General features: G+C 43.1%; 1 protein-coding gene across 4 annotated transcripts in view; it reads right to left on the bottom strand.

Annotated features, from left to right (window-relative positions):
* LOC106570121 (histone-lysine N-methyltransferase 2B) overlaps window positions 1-14,278 on the bottom strand; it is a 96,671-nt gene that overhangs the window by 15,216 nt on the left and 67,177 nt on the right. For all 4 annotated transcript variants that reach the window (XM_014142152.3, XM_014142151.3, XM_082961067.1 and 1 more), the window contains 5 exons: window positions 11,354-11,432; window positions 10,943-11,100; window positions 10,586-10,735; window positions 7,894-10,351; window positions 7,635-7,742 (listed from right to left, as the gene is read on the bottom strand). In XM_014142152.3, the coding sequence (XP_013997627.3) occupies window positions 7,635-7,742; window positions 7,894-10,351; window positions 10,586-10,735; window positions 10,943-11,100; window positions 11,354-11,432 (2,953 nt within the window). The remainder of the gene's footprint in view (window positions 1-7,634; window positions 7,743-7,893; window positions 10,352-10,585; window positions 10,736-10,942; window positions 11,101-11,353; window positions 11,433-14,278) is intronic.

Genomic DNA, 14,278 nt, shown 5'->3' on the forward strand with positions numbered 1-14,278 from the left:
TATGTTTTGTCCATTTGCCATATACGATCATAGGAAGTTGGGTTCTGAACCCAAAAGTCAGTGAACCATGTACAAATGGCATATATAACGTCGAGCTGGCCTATATACTGACCAAATGATATATCACTATGTTAAGCCTTGAATCAACCTAGAAGGTATATTTGTCATGTTTGATCATAGAAAGTCAGAATTTGTCATTGGTGTTGATTCAACATCCTTATGGATATACATTGACAATGGAACACTGTCAACTTGCAGAAGAGCATGTTCACACTGACAATATAGCATGTGTAATGGACACTATCCAATAGCAATATATTGGCAATGGACACTGTCCAACTGCAGTATAACATGTTAAGACTGGCAATGTATTATATGCATTGGATACTGTCCATTAGCAATACATTAAAATGGGAATTTACCATCATGAATTGAACATGCTCTAATATATTGCTTAAATGCCCAATTGTCTGGTTCGCTGAACTCGGGATGGCCTAGCAGTGACAGTGGTTCCTCTCCATCGCTTGTTGGTGTTGATGTCATCCTGTCCATTTGGTGATGTTAAATCACTAATTAAATGTATTGGAAATGTACACTGTCCATTAACAATACATTACAATGGGCATTTACCATCACAAATTAGAAATGCTCTAATATATTGCTGAAATACCCAATTGACTGGCTCGTTCAACTCGGGACGGCCGAGCAGTGATAGTGGTTCCTCTCAATCGCTCGTTGGTGTTGATTTTAGCCTGTCCATTTGGTGATGGTAAATCACTGTTTAAACTTATTGGAAATAGACACTGCCCCTATGACCCAAATGTAAGGCACTTCCGGTTGTCACAGGAAGCTGAGAGTAAACATATCCTCATTGGGACACCCTTATACAGAATCCTGAGTGTCAAGTCTTTACGTTAAGAACTGACTGATTTACAGAGGGTTGAATGCAGTGTTTTTCACTAACTGCTGGGAGTGAAATCAAAATCAACACAGGTAATCCTTAGAGTGGCCTGATGGGTTGTCATTGAAGACAGTTTGATATGGCAACCATAATCCACATGGGCATCAGGTTGAAGTTAGGGGAGCATGCAATGTATTGCTATGGGGAGAGATATCAAGGTCAACTGTTAGAAGAAATACTCCCTGTTTTCACTGTTAAGGGTTAATTCCACATGGTCAAGGTTAGGCTTGCACAGATTGGGCGGACCTTAGGAACATTCCTGTGGTTGAATTGTATTTCCAGCCTCAACGGTTCTGCCACTATAACCCAAAAGCACCTCAAATTTAGGTCAGGCTTCATTTTGGGGCTACTTTTTTTGCACGGTCACTGAGGTCAGACTGAGTGAGCTACGGTCAATTGGAGCACCTCGTTGAACTCGGCACGGCCTAGAGACTATGGTGATGCCATATGTTCAGCCTGCCCATTTGTTGATTTCAGCCCTATTTGATGGTAAAATGCATACTTCCCCTTTAGGATATGAAGGGGACTATTCAATCTTTTCATGTTGATATCTGTAGAGGTACATGTGACCCTGCACACGTGGCAAAGACATTTTGAAAATTGCCTGCACAGAAGCAGAGTTAGAGAATAACCTGTAAACCCATGTTATCCTTAGGGAGAAACTTGGATGTGTCAAACTACATGAACCGGCGAGCGCAGCTAGAATAACTCTGTGGCTTATCCACCCCAACCCCCCCCCCCGATGACCCCAGTCGAAAACAGCGTCTGTGTGATCCAGAGGCCGTAAATAACTACTTGTCAGGCTTCATTTCGGGCCTACTAATTGCACGGTCGCTGCGGTCAGACGGAGCGAACTACGGTCAAGTGGGCACCGGTGATTCTGGGACTTATGAAATGTTGTCATTTTCGCAACGTTAAATTAATTGAAGATAGTGCAAATGGACGAGGCTGTTTCTCGGCCTGAGAACCTTTTAGAGCCACAACTCACCGTGCACTACCGATTTAACTTCTACAGGATCGGTGGGTCCCCCGCAGGACAGTTGAGCTAACGTAGGCTAATGTGATTAGCATGAGGTTGTAAGTAACAAGAAAATTTCCCAGGACATAGACACATCTGATACTGGCAGAAAGCTTAACTTCTTGTTCATCTAACTGCACTGTCCAATTTGCAGTAGCTATTACAGTGAAATAATACCATGCTATTGTTTTAGAATGCACAGTCATGAACTTAAATGTATTAATAAACCAATTAGGCACATTTGGGCAGTCTTGACACAACATTTTGAAAATAAATTCAATGGTTCATTGAATCAGTCTAAAACTTCACACATATAGTTGCCAAAATCTAAATTGTGCCTGGGCTGGAATAATACATTATGGCCTTACTCTTGCATTTCAAAGATGGTACAAAAAATATATACAAAAAAACGCATGTATTTTCTTTATATTATCTTTTACCAGATCTAATGTGTTATTCTGCTACATTAATTTAACATTTCCACAAATCACAGTGTTTCCTTTCAAATGGTATCAAGAATATGCACATCCATGCTTCAGGTCCTGAGCTACAGGCAGTTAGATATGGGTATGTCGATTTAGGCAAAAATTGAAAAAAGGGGGCGGATCCTTAAGAGGTTTTTACAATGTGTCTACAACTTGATTGGAGTCTACCTGTGTTAAATTCAATTCATTTGACATTATATGGAAAGGCACACACCTGTCTATACAAGGTCCCACAGTTGACAGTGCATGTCAGAGTAAAAACAAAGCCATAAGGTCGAAGGAATTGTCCGTTAGAGCCCCGAGACAGGATTGTGTCAAAGCAGAGATCTGGGGAAGGGTACCAAAACATCTCTGCAGAATTGAAGGTCCCCAAGAACACAGTGGCCTCCATCAATCTTAAATGGAAGAAGTTTGGAGCCACCAAGACTCTTCCTAGAGCTGGCCGCCTGGCCAAACTGAGCAATCGGGAGAGAAAGGCCTTGGTCAGGGAGGTGACCAAGAACCCGATGGTCACTCTGACAGAGCTCCAAAGTCTGTGGAGATGGGAGAACCTTCCAGATGGACAACTAACTCTGCAGCACTCCACCAATCAGGCCTTTATAGTAGAGTGGCCAGACATAAGCCAATAAAAAGGCACATGACAGCCTGCTTGGAGTTTTCCAAAAGGCACCTAAAGACTCTCAGACCATGAGAAACAAGATTCTCTGGTCTGTGGCAGGGACTGGGAGACTAGTCAGGATTTAGGGGAAAAATAAACGGAGAAAAGTACAGAGAACCTTGATTGAAACCTGCTCCAGAGCACTCAGGACCTCAGACTGGGCGCGAAGGTTCACTTTCCAACAGGACAACAACCCTAAGCACACAGCCAAGAAAACGCAGGAGTGGCTTCGGGACAAGTGTCAATGTACTTGTGGCCAAGCCAGAGCCCGGACTTGAACCCGATCAAACATCTCTGGAGAGATCTGAAAATATCTGTACAGCGACGCTCCCCATCCAAACTGACAGAGCTTGAAAGGATCTACAGAGAATGGGAGAAACTCCCCAAATACAGGTGTGCCAAGCTTGTAGCTTCATACCCAAGAAGACTCAAGGCTGTAATTGTTGCAAATGGTGCTTCAACAAAGTACTGAGTAAAGGGTCTGAATACTTATTTAAATGTCATATTTATTTATAAGAAATTTGCAAAAATATCTAAGCCTGTTTTTGCTTTGTCGTTAGGGGGTATTGTGTGTAGATTGCTGAGATTTTTATTTATTTAATCCATTTTAGAATAAGGCTGTAAAGTAACAAAATCTGTAAAAAGTCAAGGGGTCTGAATACTTTCCGAATGCACTGTGGGGTTTTTATTTAAAAAAAACAAATGCCTTTCTACTTCAGTCAGTCCTCCTTCACATTTTCTTTTTTGGAATGACTTAACCCAGATGAACACCCCTTTCCTACATAAGGGATGCATGTGGCAGTTTCCTTTTGATTGATGAGGATTATTATAGGGAAAATGGACAGTCCCTTAATGCACATTTTGTGGGACTAAAGGTCGAAAATGGTAATACAGCGCTAATTTGACCGCTTCACGTCAAAGTACATAAACCTACGGTGTAAGGAAAAATACAACCAGACATTTATCTATCGTAGTTTATCATACAACGTCCATTTCATGATGCTAAAACGTGTTTAAATTATTATATATATAATTTTTTTGTTATAGATCCAGTTGAGGCCTGTTAAGGCAGGTATCGGAGCGCTACCCGATTTCTGTGACTTTCTGTACTCACACACACAGCCAAGATGGAGTGGCACAGTGTGGCGCTTAGACACACTGAGCCTGCAATAGTTACTGGCATTCGAACCATCTCAGAACCGTCAGACCAAAAGCTCTGCAACTTTATAAACCTGATGCTCAATGGAAACAGGATCCACCTGAGCTCAATTTCCAATGTCATAGCAAAGTGTCTGAATACTTATGTAAATAAGGTATCAGTTCTTTATTTTTAATACATTTGTTACAACAAAAAAAACTGTTTTCACATTGTCATTATGGGGTAGTGTGTGTAGATTGATGAAAGTTTTATTTAATCAATTTTAGAATAAGGCTGTAACATAACAAAATGTGGCAAAAAGGGGTCTGAATACTTTCCGGAATGCACTGTATGTACGGATCCCCTTATGGGTTATGGTGGAGAGAGAGGAAAAAAAAACAGCCAGGCTAATCAGTTCCTTCAGTTTTTTCATTAGTTCCCTCAATATAAAAAGTAGATCACTCAATTGTATTAATTCATTGCTTGAATTTGTTCCCTCAATAATGTTGGGGCGGCAGCATAGCCTAGTTACCGAAAGGTTGCAAGACCGAATCCCCGAGCTGACAAGGTCTGTCGTTCTGCCCCTGAACAAGGCAGTTAACCCACTGTTCCTAGGCCATCATTGAAGTTAAGAACAAATTCTTATTTGACTTACCTAGTTAAATAATGGTAAAATAAAAACGTAATAGTCCTCAGAATCGGCATTCTGTCTCTCTGCAACCATTTCCCAGAATTTCAGAAGCATGCTGCTGCTGTGTGTGTGCGACTGAGCTGCTAGCAAGGCATCTTGCTCGCTATAGCTGTATAGTGACTTAGCCAACCATGCACAGATAGATGGTTTAAAGAGGCTCTGGCTCTATGTTCATAACAAAAACTGAACGCTATTCGCTTTGTTGCGATGACACTACATTCACCTGGATATTAGCTAATTACCAGGCTAGGATAGGTAGCTAACGAACTCCCCTGGAGTATAGACAGGCCATAGAACAGCTAAGATCATGGAGCTGAGCCAGAAATAATTCCTGCCTAGCTCTGGGATGAGAGCGCTTCATTGCACCTGTTAACACTGAAGCCTCTTGGAAATTATGCACAATAAATTCACTCGCCATTCCTTTCTGCCTCCACTGAGTCACATGCACAATTGTTAAGTCAAAAACACATCCAAGCGCTTGGCTGGTGCCATGTTTTAGTGGATGTATAGCCCAAACTATATGCAGGAAGCCAGTAAAACACAGGGTCGCAGGGATGAGAGGCGCTCAAAATGGACAACTGTTCATGTTGTCCAAGTGTATGAATAGGAGTTTGCACAAAGTGTATTTGGTTTGCATTATAAACATGCATCATTCAATTATCACTGCTTGCGAGGCTCCTGGCTTTTCAGGCTATTGAAATTACTTAGCCCAATTAAGGGGTTTTAAATGCTATTATTTGCCCTTATAGGCATATGTAAACACAAACTAAGCTATTGAATGGTCAGTGATCATCACCATTTGAAGCATGTAATTAACTAAATAGACTTACAATAAGGCTGCAATATGTTATCGGCCAAGTGGGAATGGGATTGGGTAGGCCTACATAAGGAGAATGCCATTCTTGTAAACCTAGAGATCTGCAGGGGAGATCCGAGGGAACTAATACAATTGAGGGAACTAATTTTTCTATTCAGGGAACGATTTTTTATTTGAGGGAATAACTTCTTATATTTGAGGGGATGTTTGAAAAAAAATAATACAAATTAAAATAAAAAAGAGGGAATGGATTAGCCTTTCTGTTAAAACCTGTTAGGGCTAGGGGGCAGTATTGACACGGCTGGATAAAAAACATACCCGATTTAATCTGGTTACCACTCCTACCCAGTAACTAGAATATGCATATACTTATTACATATGGATAGAAAACACCCTAAAGTTTCTAAAACTGTTTGAATGGTGTCTGAGTATAACAGAACTCAAATGGCAGGTCAAAACCTGAGAGATTCCTTTACAGGAAGTGGCCTGTCTGACCATTTCTTGAACTTCTTTTCCATCTCTATCTTTTACTAAGGATCTCTGCTCTAACGTGACACTTCCCACGTTGTCCATAGGCGCTCAGAGCCCGGGAAAAAACAGAATGTCGTCATTCCAGCCCCAGGCTGAAACACATTATCGCCTTTCTCAAGTGGCCGATCAAGGGACTCTGGGCTTATGCGCGTGACCCGACCGCCCCCGCCTTTGGGATTTTTTCCTCTGTTTGCCGAAAAGGAGATTCCCTGTCGGAATATTATCGCTTTTCTACGAGAAAAATGGCGTAAAAATTGATTTTAAACAGCGGTTGACATGCTTCGAAGTACGGTAATGGAATATTTAGAATTTTATTGTCACGAATTGCGCCATGCGCGCGACACTTCTTTACCATTTCGGATAGTGTCTGGAACGCACGAACAAAACGCCGCTATTCGGATATAACGATGGATTATTTTGGACCAAACCAACATTTGTTATTGAAGTAGCAGTCCTGGGTGTGCATTCTGACGAAGACAACAAAAGGTAATCAAACTTTTATAATAGTAAATATGATTATGGTGAGTGCTAAACTTGCCGGGTGTCTAAATAGCGAGCCCGTGATGCCTGGGCTATGTACTTAGAATATTGCAAAATGTGCTTTCACCAAAAAGCTATTTTAAAATCGGACATATCGAGTGCATAGAGGAGGTCTGTATCTATAATTCTTAAAATAATTGTTATGCTTTTTGTGAACGTTTATCGTGAGTAATTTAGTAAAATGTTAGCGAATTCCCCGGAAGTTTGCGGGGGGTATGCTAGTTCTGAACGTCACATGCTAATGTAAAAAAGCTGGTTTTTGATATAAATATGAACTTGATTGAACAAAACATGCATGTATTGTATAACATAATGTCCTAGGGTTGTCATCTGATGAAGATCAAAGGTAAGTGCTGCATTTAGCTGTCTTCTGGGTTTTGGTGACATTATATGCTGGCTTGAAAAATGGGTGTCTGATTATTTCTGGCTTGGTACTCTGCTGACATAATCTAATGTTTTGCTTTCGTTGTAAAGCCTTTTTGAAATCGGACAGTGTGGTTAGATTAACGAGAGTCTTGTCTTTAAATAGCTGTAAAATAGTCATATGTTTGAGAAATTGAAGTAATAGGATTTTTAAGGTTTTGAAAATCGCGCCACAGGCTGCAAGTGGCTGTTACGTAGGTGGGCAAGCGCAAGCGTCCCACCTAGCCCATAGAGGTTAAAAATGTTCTTCACCATGACCTCTAAGGGGCTCCGTACTTATGCATTCTAAAATATCAACAACAAGAAAATGTACCTTGCAGTGCGTATTTCTGGCATCCATCTTGCTATGGTCGCGTTTGAGAAGAAACTAACCTGATCTTCTCAGGTTCTGTTGGTAGGATGACCTTGGGCTCAACTTTCTTCTGGTCCAGATCCAGCACATCTTTCATTGTTGGGGCTTTAGTTCTAACGCCACAATTTCTGTATGAGAAAAATAGTGATTTAGTCTTTGATTGATTTTAATCTCTTTATTATCCCAATTGGAAAATGTGTAGTGCAGTCAAAGTTACAACATTAAAAGTAAAATAAAAAATGTAATAATTCCATAATCTCATATTGTACTCTGCCTTACCTGCTGCCATCTAGATCATCAAGGTCACTAGATGGTGACTGCGGGAGGAAATCAGTTTTACATTTCTTCTTGCTGGGACGCTCTGCGACAAAGGACACTCTTTTGACACGGACCTGAGACTCGGGTACGGTGGCCGGCTTGTGGCGGAGCATCTGACCAGGTGTGTCTGAGGTGGCTAGAGGGGACTGAATCTTGTTGAGGAACGGGTGGACCTGGAAGTGGGATGGGCTCAGCTGGGATGTGCTCACCCTGAGGATATTAGGCCGTATCCGAGAGGGCTCGCGATGAGTAGCCATGGCTCTGTCTAAGATAGCTTGGGCCTGGTTGCCTGTCATCATTGGAGAGCTGGGCACAGAGACGCACTTGACCCTCACTTGTTTCGCTCCATGCGTCATGGGCATGGCTCGGACCAGCACTCGCCCATCATGCAAACTCTGTGGGGTCCTGATCAGGAGATTGGTGGTGGGTGCTGGTGTGGTGTTGTTTCTGTTAGAGATGGTGGTTGGTGAGGTGGTGTTGTTGTTTCTGTTACTGGTGATGAGATTTGAACTATGGAAGATGGCTGTCCGTGGCGAGAGTGTAGATGAAGCGGGTACGACCACCATCTGGGGAATCGCGCAGGGCAGTGCACCACTGCTGTGGATAATCTTGGCTATCTGGCTGATGCGGCTGTAGGAAGGGGAGCTGGTGCAGACCGTCTGGAAGGTGTTAGTGTTTGGATCTTTCATCAGAATCTGACCTTGACGGTTGACTAGCAGAACCTGTGGGAACAGGGCAGAGTTGGAGGCAGACTGAATAGAGGCAGTCAGCTGCTGCTGAGCTGCTTGTCTTGGTGTGGCCAGGCGGATAGTGATAGCTCTCCCTGTAGTGGCCCCTGTCTGTAAGGGTATAGAGTTCATGTCATTCATTACAAATGGGGTCGGGGAGGCGGTGGAGGTGGCTGTCCTTGGAATGGTTCGAACAGTGATGGGTGGCGAAGAGAAGGCTACATTCAGAGGCAGAGCAGGTCCAGAGGGTAGGGACACCCTGATGATCTTTCTCTGTGTTGGTGTGGGTTTACGTGGAATAGTTTTCATGCTCACAGGACGAGGGGGTTCCATGATGGTTTTCACAGGAATTGATTTGGGGTTGGGTTTGGGTTCCGGCTCAAAGTCTGGGTCTCCCATCTCGTCATCCACTCCAATGAGAGAATCCGTAGAAGAGCCAGAGCTGTCGCTATCATCAAGCACTACTTTTTTATTATTAGCCAGATACTCTCTGATGCGGTCGTCATCCGAAACAAAATGGCCACTGCTGGGGTCCAGAAGAACCTCTTTCTGGGATTCCATTTGCTCAGACTCCATCAGAACCTCCTCTTCAATAGACATGTCATTATTTGGGTCACAGGTTTCAAACACGGCTTGACTGTCAGCCCCCTGATCTTCCTCACTCTTCCCCTCTTCCTGAGTTTCTTCCTCATCGCAGGTAGAATCACTTGAGTCACTCTCAGAGCCGTTATCCGCTCCGTCAAGCTGGGAGATGGACTGAGACGTAGGAGCTGGTGGAGGGAGAGGAAGACTTGCCTGCCCTGAGTCCTTTGAGACTTTGCACACCACCAACGTACGCGATAACTTCAAGTAGTGATCCATGTCTTCGTCTGAGGAACCGTTCTCCAGGACCTCTTTCGGTCCCATTGCTTTGGTGAATACCGGAGCCATGTTGGCATCCATGTTGTCCCCACCCCGAGTCTGGCTCTGGGTCTCCTCCTCTAATGGCTCCGCCTCCAATGCCTCCTCCATATCGCCTCCACCTGTCTGGGAACCTCCACAGTGAAGCGCCACAGTCTCATTCAACAAGGCCTCGTCAAACTCCAGCTTGGCGTTTAGCACAGAGGCCACCGCCACGTCTGCGTCCGCCACGTCGAAGGGAGCGAAGGGCAAGTCCTGATCCGACATCAGGGGGCCGATGTCTGTGTCTTCCTCCATATTATTTGCTGTCAATGTGATCTCGTTTGAGGGCACCACCACTGCCTCCTCTGGCTCAGATGACGCTAAGAAGTCTTGTGGCACCTCAGTGGACACTGGAGTTGTGATTTTGAATGACTGCCTGATCCTGGAGGAGTGGCGGAGGGCCAGAGGGAGGTTGGAGGGTGGGCTGCCGATGGCGCCAGGCCGCAGAGAGAGAGGGGAGGTAACACTGGAGGGGGACAAGAGAGAGGAGCGCCAGCTGGAGGAGCCAGCGCGAGTTTGTACACTCTGAGGGGAATTCTGGAGGTTTTCGCTGGTTCTGGAAGGGGAGCTGAAGGGTAGGGACCTGGGGTGGAGGGTGCCCCCTGAACGGAGCGTCATTGGTCCCACGAGGCCATCGGTGGGGGAAGAGGAGTCCCCGGAGAGGCGGCCCCGAGAGAGGCGACGCGGCTGGCAGGTATCGTCCAGATCCCTGAGAGTCAGGATGTGGAGGGATTTGGTCATGGCACTCCCTAGAGATTCGAGGATCACCAGTTATAGTGTCATGACGGAACAGAGTGATATTAACATTTTACGTTGATGTCGTTTAGCAGACGCTCTTATCCTAAGTGACTTAAATTTAAGGGAACTAGGTAAGACAACATATCACTCATTGTAAGTAAAAACGTTCCTCAAATAAGCAGAGATATCTCACTGTTAACTGACACAAGATATTACACTGGTATCGATATCTAACTCAATGTCACCTGGAGAGGGAAGAGGTCGAGATGTTCCTCCTGCTGGTCTCCTGGTTTGTGAGTAACTTGGGGTTTTGGCCCCAGGCTCCTGTTTCAGGGGGGATGAGGTGGTGCTGGGAGATACCTGAATGGGCAGAGAGGCCTCTGGATTTTCCATTTCTGGTCAAGGAATAAAAAAAGGAACATTATTTACTTTGAGGACTCTGAGAATTAGTAGATTCTAGTAAATTGTCCCTTTTGAATAGCAAATATTGGAACATTTCAATTGAAAAGAATAAATAAATATAACATATGGGACATCAAGGTTATCCATTGAAGTGCCCACCCTACTACCAGATAAGAGGCAGGTTAGGTGGGTTTGCTGACCTTTGTTGAAGCTGTGGGCTATGGTTCGGTTCTCCTCCTGCTCCCACCAATGTGGTTCCCCTGGCTTCTCCGGGAGTGGAGAGTACACCTCTGTCACATTACAGGTGTACTTACAGCGCCGCCGAGGGTCCACTGTGCTCCAGTACAGCCGAGAGCACCTGGACGGAGGAAAACAGGGAGGGAGGAAAATGACAAAAGGTGAGTAAAGTAAAAGATAAACAACCCAATATAATTTAAAAACGAACTTCAGGGAAGTTCTACAAAATAACTGCAGTTTTATACTGCCAATCTTATAATAACAATACAATAACAACCCTGACTACATTATCCACAAATCGATTATTCAAAACAAGAAGAATCTAAATGGATGCTGTCGATGTCTGGGACACAAGAGGATTATTGGTCACTTACTGGTAGCCCACAGGATACAATCTTGCGCCATTTGCTGATTGTTCAGTCAGCACACCCAGCCTGTTGATCTGAAGTGAACCTGGATATAGAAGGAAACAGATGGATGGTTTCACGAGTAAAAAGGGGAATGATTGATGGTGGTAAAATACTGTAAATCCCTTACTGGCCGAACTTTTAGAGTATATGGGTCACACCTTCCAAATCAAAAGCCCCTCGACACAGGGAATAGGGTGCCATTTGGGACAAAGCCTGTGTAATGCACCATTTGACCAGTGCCTGGGGTTTTTGTTAAGCATTTAAACTCATACCCGTATACGTGTTGAAAATTGCAGATTTGGACACTGTGCCTAATTTGTGCCTAATTTGGAACAGTGACTGTACAGTAACATGCTATACATGACATGAGAGCTCAGGGTCTCCGCTTCACAGCTCTGTATTTGTTTTGACTGATACCCGTTCTGAACTTGAGCACCGAATGCAACAAGACGGTTTACCCATTTTTTGTTGTTTGAGTGAGGGAAATGCTGTAAATTAAGATGGCTCGATGTTATTTATTTACCTTTATTTAACTAGGCAAGTCAGTTAAGAACAAATTCTTATTTTCAATGACGGCCTAGGAACAGTGGGTTAACTGCCTTGTTCAGGGGCAGAACAACAGATTTATTTTGAAAGAGGATTATAATTAGAAAAAAATTGTTTTATGTCAGTCCAAATGTACACTTCACATTTCCATATAAAACTCATGTAATATATAGCGTCAACGTTTACGATCACCATGTTTGATGTACAGTTAGAAGATGAGATGGCGGTTTACCCTGGGTTGTCCTGAACAGAATTAGCACGTTTGTTGAGTTGTGAAAAAAATTGTCTCATGACTCCATTCTTTGCGCACCAAAATTACAATATGCTTCACTGAATTTCCTTGTGAAAGCCTAACACTAAGATCGTATTTTATAATTTAGCTAGTTAGATCTTCAATAGAACAGGGTTTCAAATGATCCCCAACTGACCCAGCTTGCGACTTATAATGGACCATTTTCAGTTTGCATAAACAGTAATTGTGGGATGGCAGCAGTGTTTCCGTTAGCCGTTAATAACCGGGAAAAGTCTGGGAGAAGAAAAATCCCAAGGCGAAACAATGCTTTTAAGCCTATTCATTGATGAAATCCCAGTCGATGGAAATATATTTGATTGGGCATGCATAAAAAAAAATAAAAAAAAGATCGGTCTATAGGTTAATTTTTGTGACGCACCGATATGACTTTTGTGGCCGATAGCGATATTTAACATTTTAGCGGCCTTTTAAGCATTCTTGTACAGTTAAATAGTTCACACACACGGACGCAGCGGTCTAAGGAGCTGCATCTCAGTGCAAGAGGTCTCACTACAGTCCCTGGTCCGAATCCAGGCTGTATCACATCCGACCGTGATTGGGAGTCCCATAGGGCGGTGCACAATTGGCCCAGCAACGTTGTAAGTAAGAATTTGTTCTTAACTGACTTGCCTAGTTAAATAAAGGTCACACACACACTGATCAAAAGGTTATTTTGCTGTCAATTACATATGCCCCCATTACCAGTAAAACATAATCAAAACCTATTTCTTTCACTTACTTGCTGTGCTGTTTTGTGGTTAATTTGTTCACTTGTTGTTTCATTCTCAACCAGGATTTCTATGGAACGCCGTTTGGGTCTTTGCATGTCAAAAAGGATACACGTCAAATAACACTATTTGACGTGTCAAAAACAATATTTGACGTGTCAAATGAGCTTGTTGACCAATCAGGACCTGAATATGACTGCACGTCACAATTTAACGAGTTCATACATTTTTTTTACAAAGTTATTACACATACATTTTTTTACAAAGTTATTACACATTGATTACACTATCACTCATATTTCATGTGACAACGATTCATCGATATGTATGCTATGATGCTGGTAAAGTTGTCTTGCGCACCTACTGTGCTGGTCATAAAAAAAAAGCTAGCTAGCTCATGGATGCAAATAATGTTCTTCCCCAAAAACATAGCAAAACGACAATCTTGGTGTCATCATCTAAAATAACCCTATTTTTAAGACAGTTCTTGTTTGATTAATGGTGGCCGGACCCATCTATGTGAAGCTAGCCACAATAAGGATTAGACACAATAGTGGACTTGGCAGTTAGCCTTCAAAATAACAGTATGGCATAATTCTACTATTTGTATTCATTTGCATGACTGTCAATGACATACTTTTATTTTGAGGGCAAACCGCAAATTCCAATATTCTGCCTAATCCTTATTGTGGCTAGATTTACAACACATAACCCGGTCCGGTCGAGGCACACTAGCCAGATGAAGCTAGCTGGCTGCTTATAACGTTAGCTTTGGGCAACAGGGTTAAGTAACTGGTTAGCTATTAATTTTCTTGAAATTGAACTTCAGTTTATTAGGCGAACAACCAGTTGCTACCTAGCTAATACTTACAAGGAGTCCTAAATCATTGCTAAGAATAATGAAAATTACTGCAGGTTCTACTGGTCATTGTATTCAGGCTGGTTGTATAGGTGCTAGCTAGGTACCAAGATAAAGCTAGCTACCCCAGAAGTTGTGGTCGAACAAATTATGCTTTATTACCAACGCGGTATTGTAAACACATCGTTCGTGGCCGGTGTTTGCAGAATTTTTTTTGTACAGCTCTGACAGTGCTACTGTAACACGCAAAGACCCAAACAGCGTTCCATAGTATGCATGTCATGAAGCTATTAGCAGTGACGCTATTACTGTGTAACTCCGGTAGGGTAACACCTGAAAAATAGCGCACTTGGTAGTGTGTACCGGTGCTCGACCAGTCGGCGAAAGCCAACATTACCCACGACAGAGAACGGTTGATTGTCAAGGGTAATGAATTCCATTATCTTGGCTTTAATGGATTAAGC

This window comes from Salmo salar, chromosome 14 (assembly GCF_965601325.2).
Source record: "Salmo salar chromosome 14, fSalSal1, whole genome shotgun sequence".
Taxonomy (NCBI): Eukaryota; Metazoa; Chordata; class Actinopteri; order Salmoniformes; family Salmonidae; genus Salmo; species Salmo salar.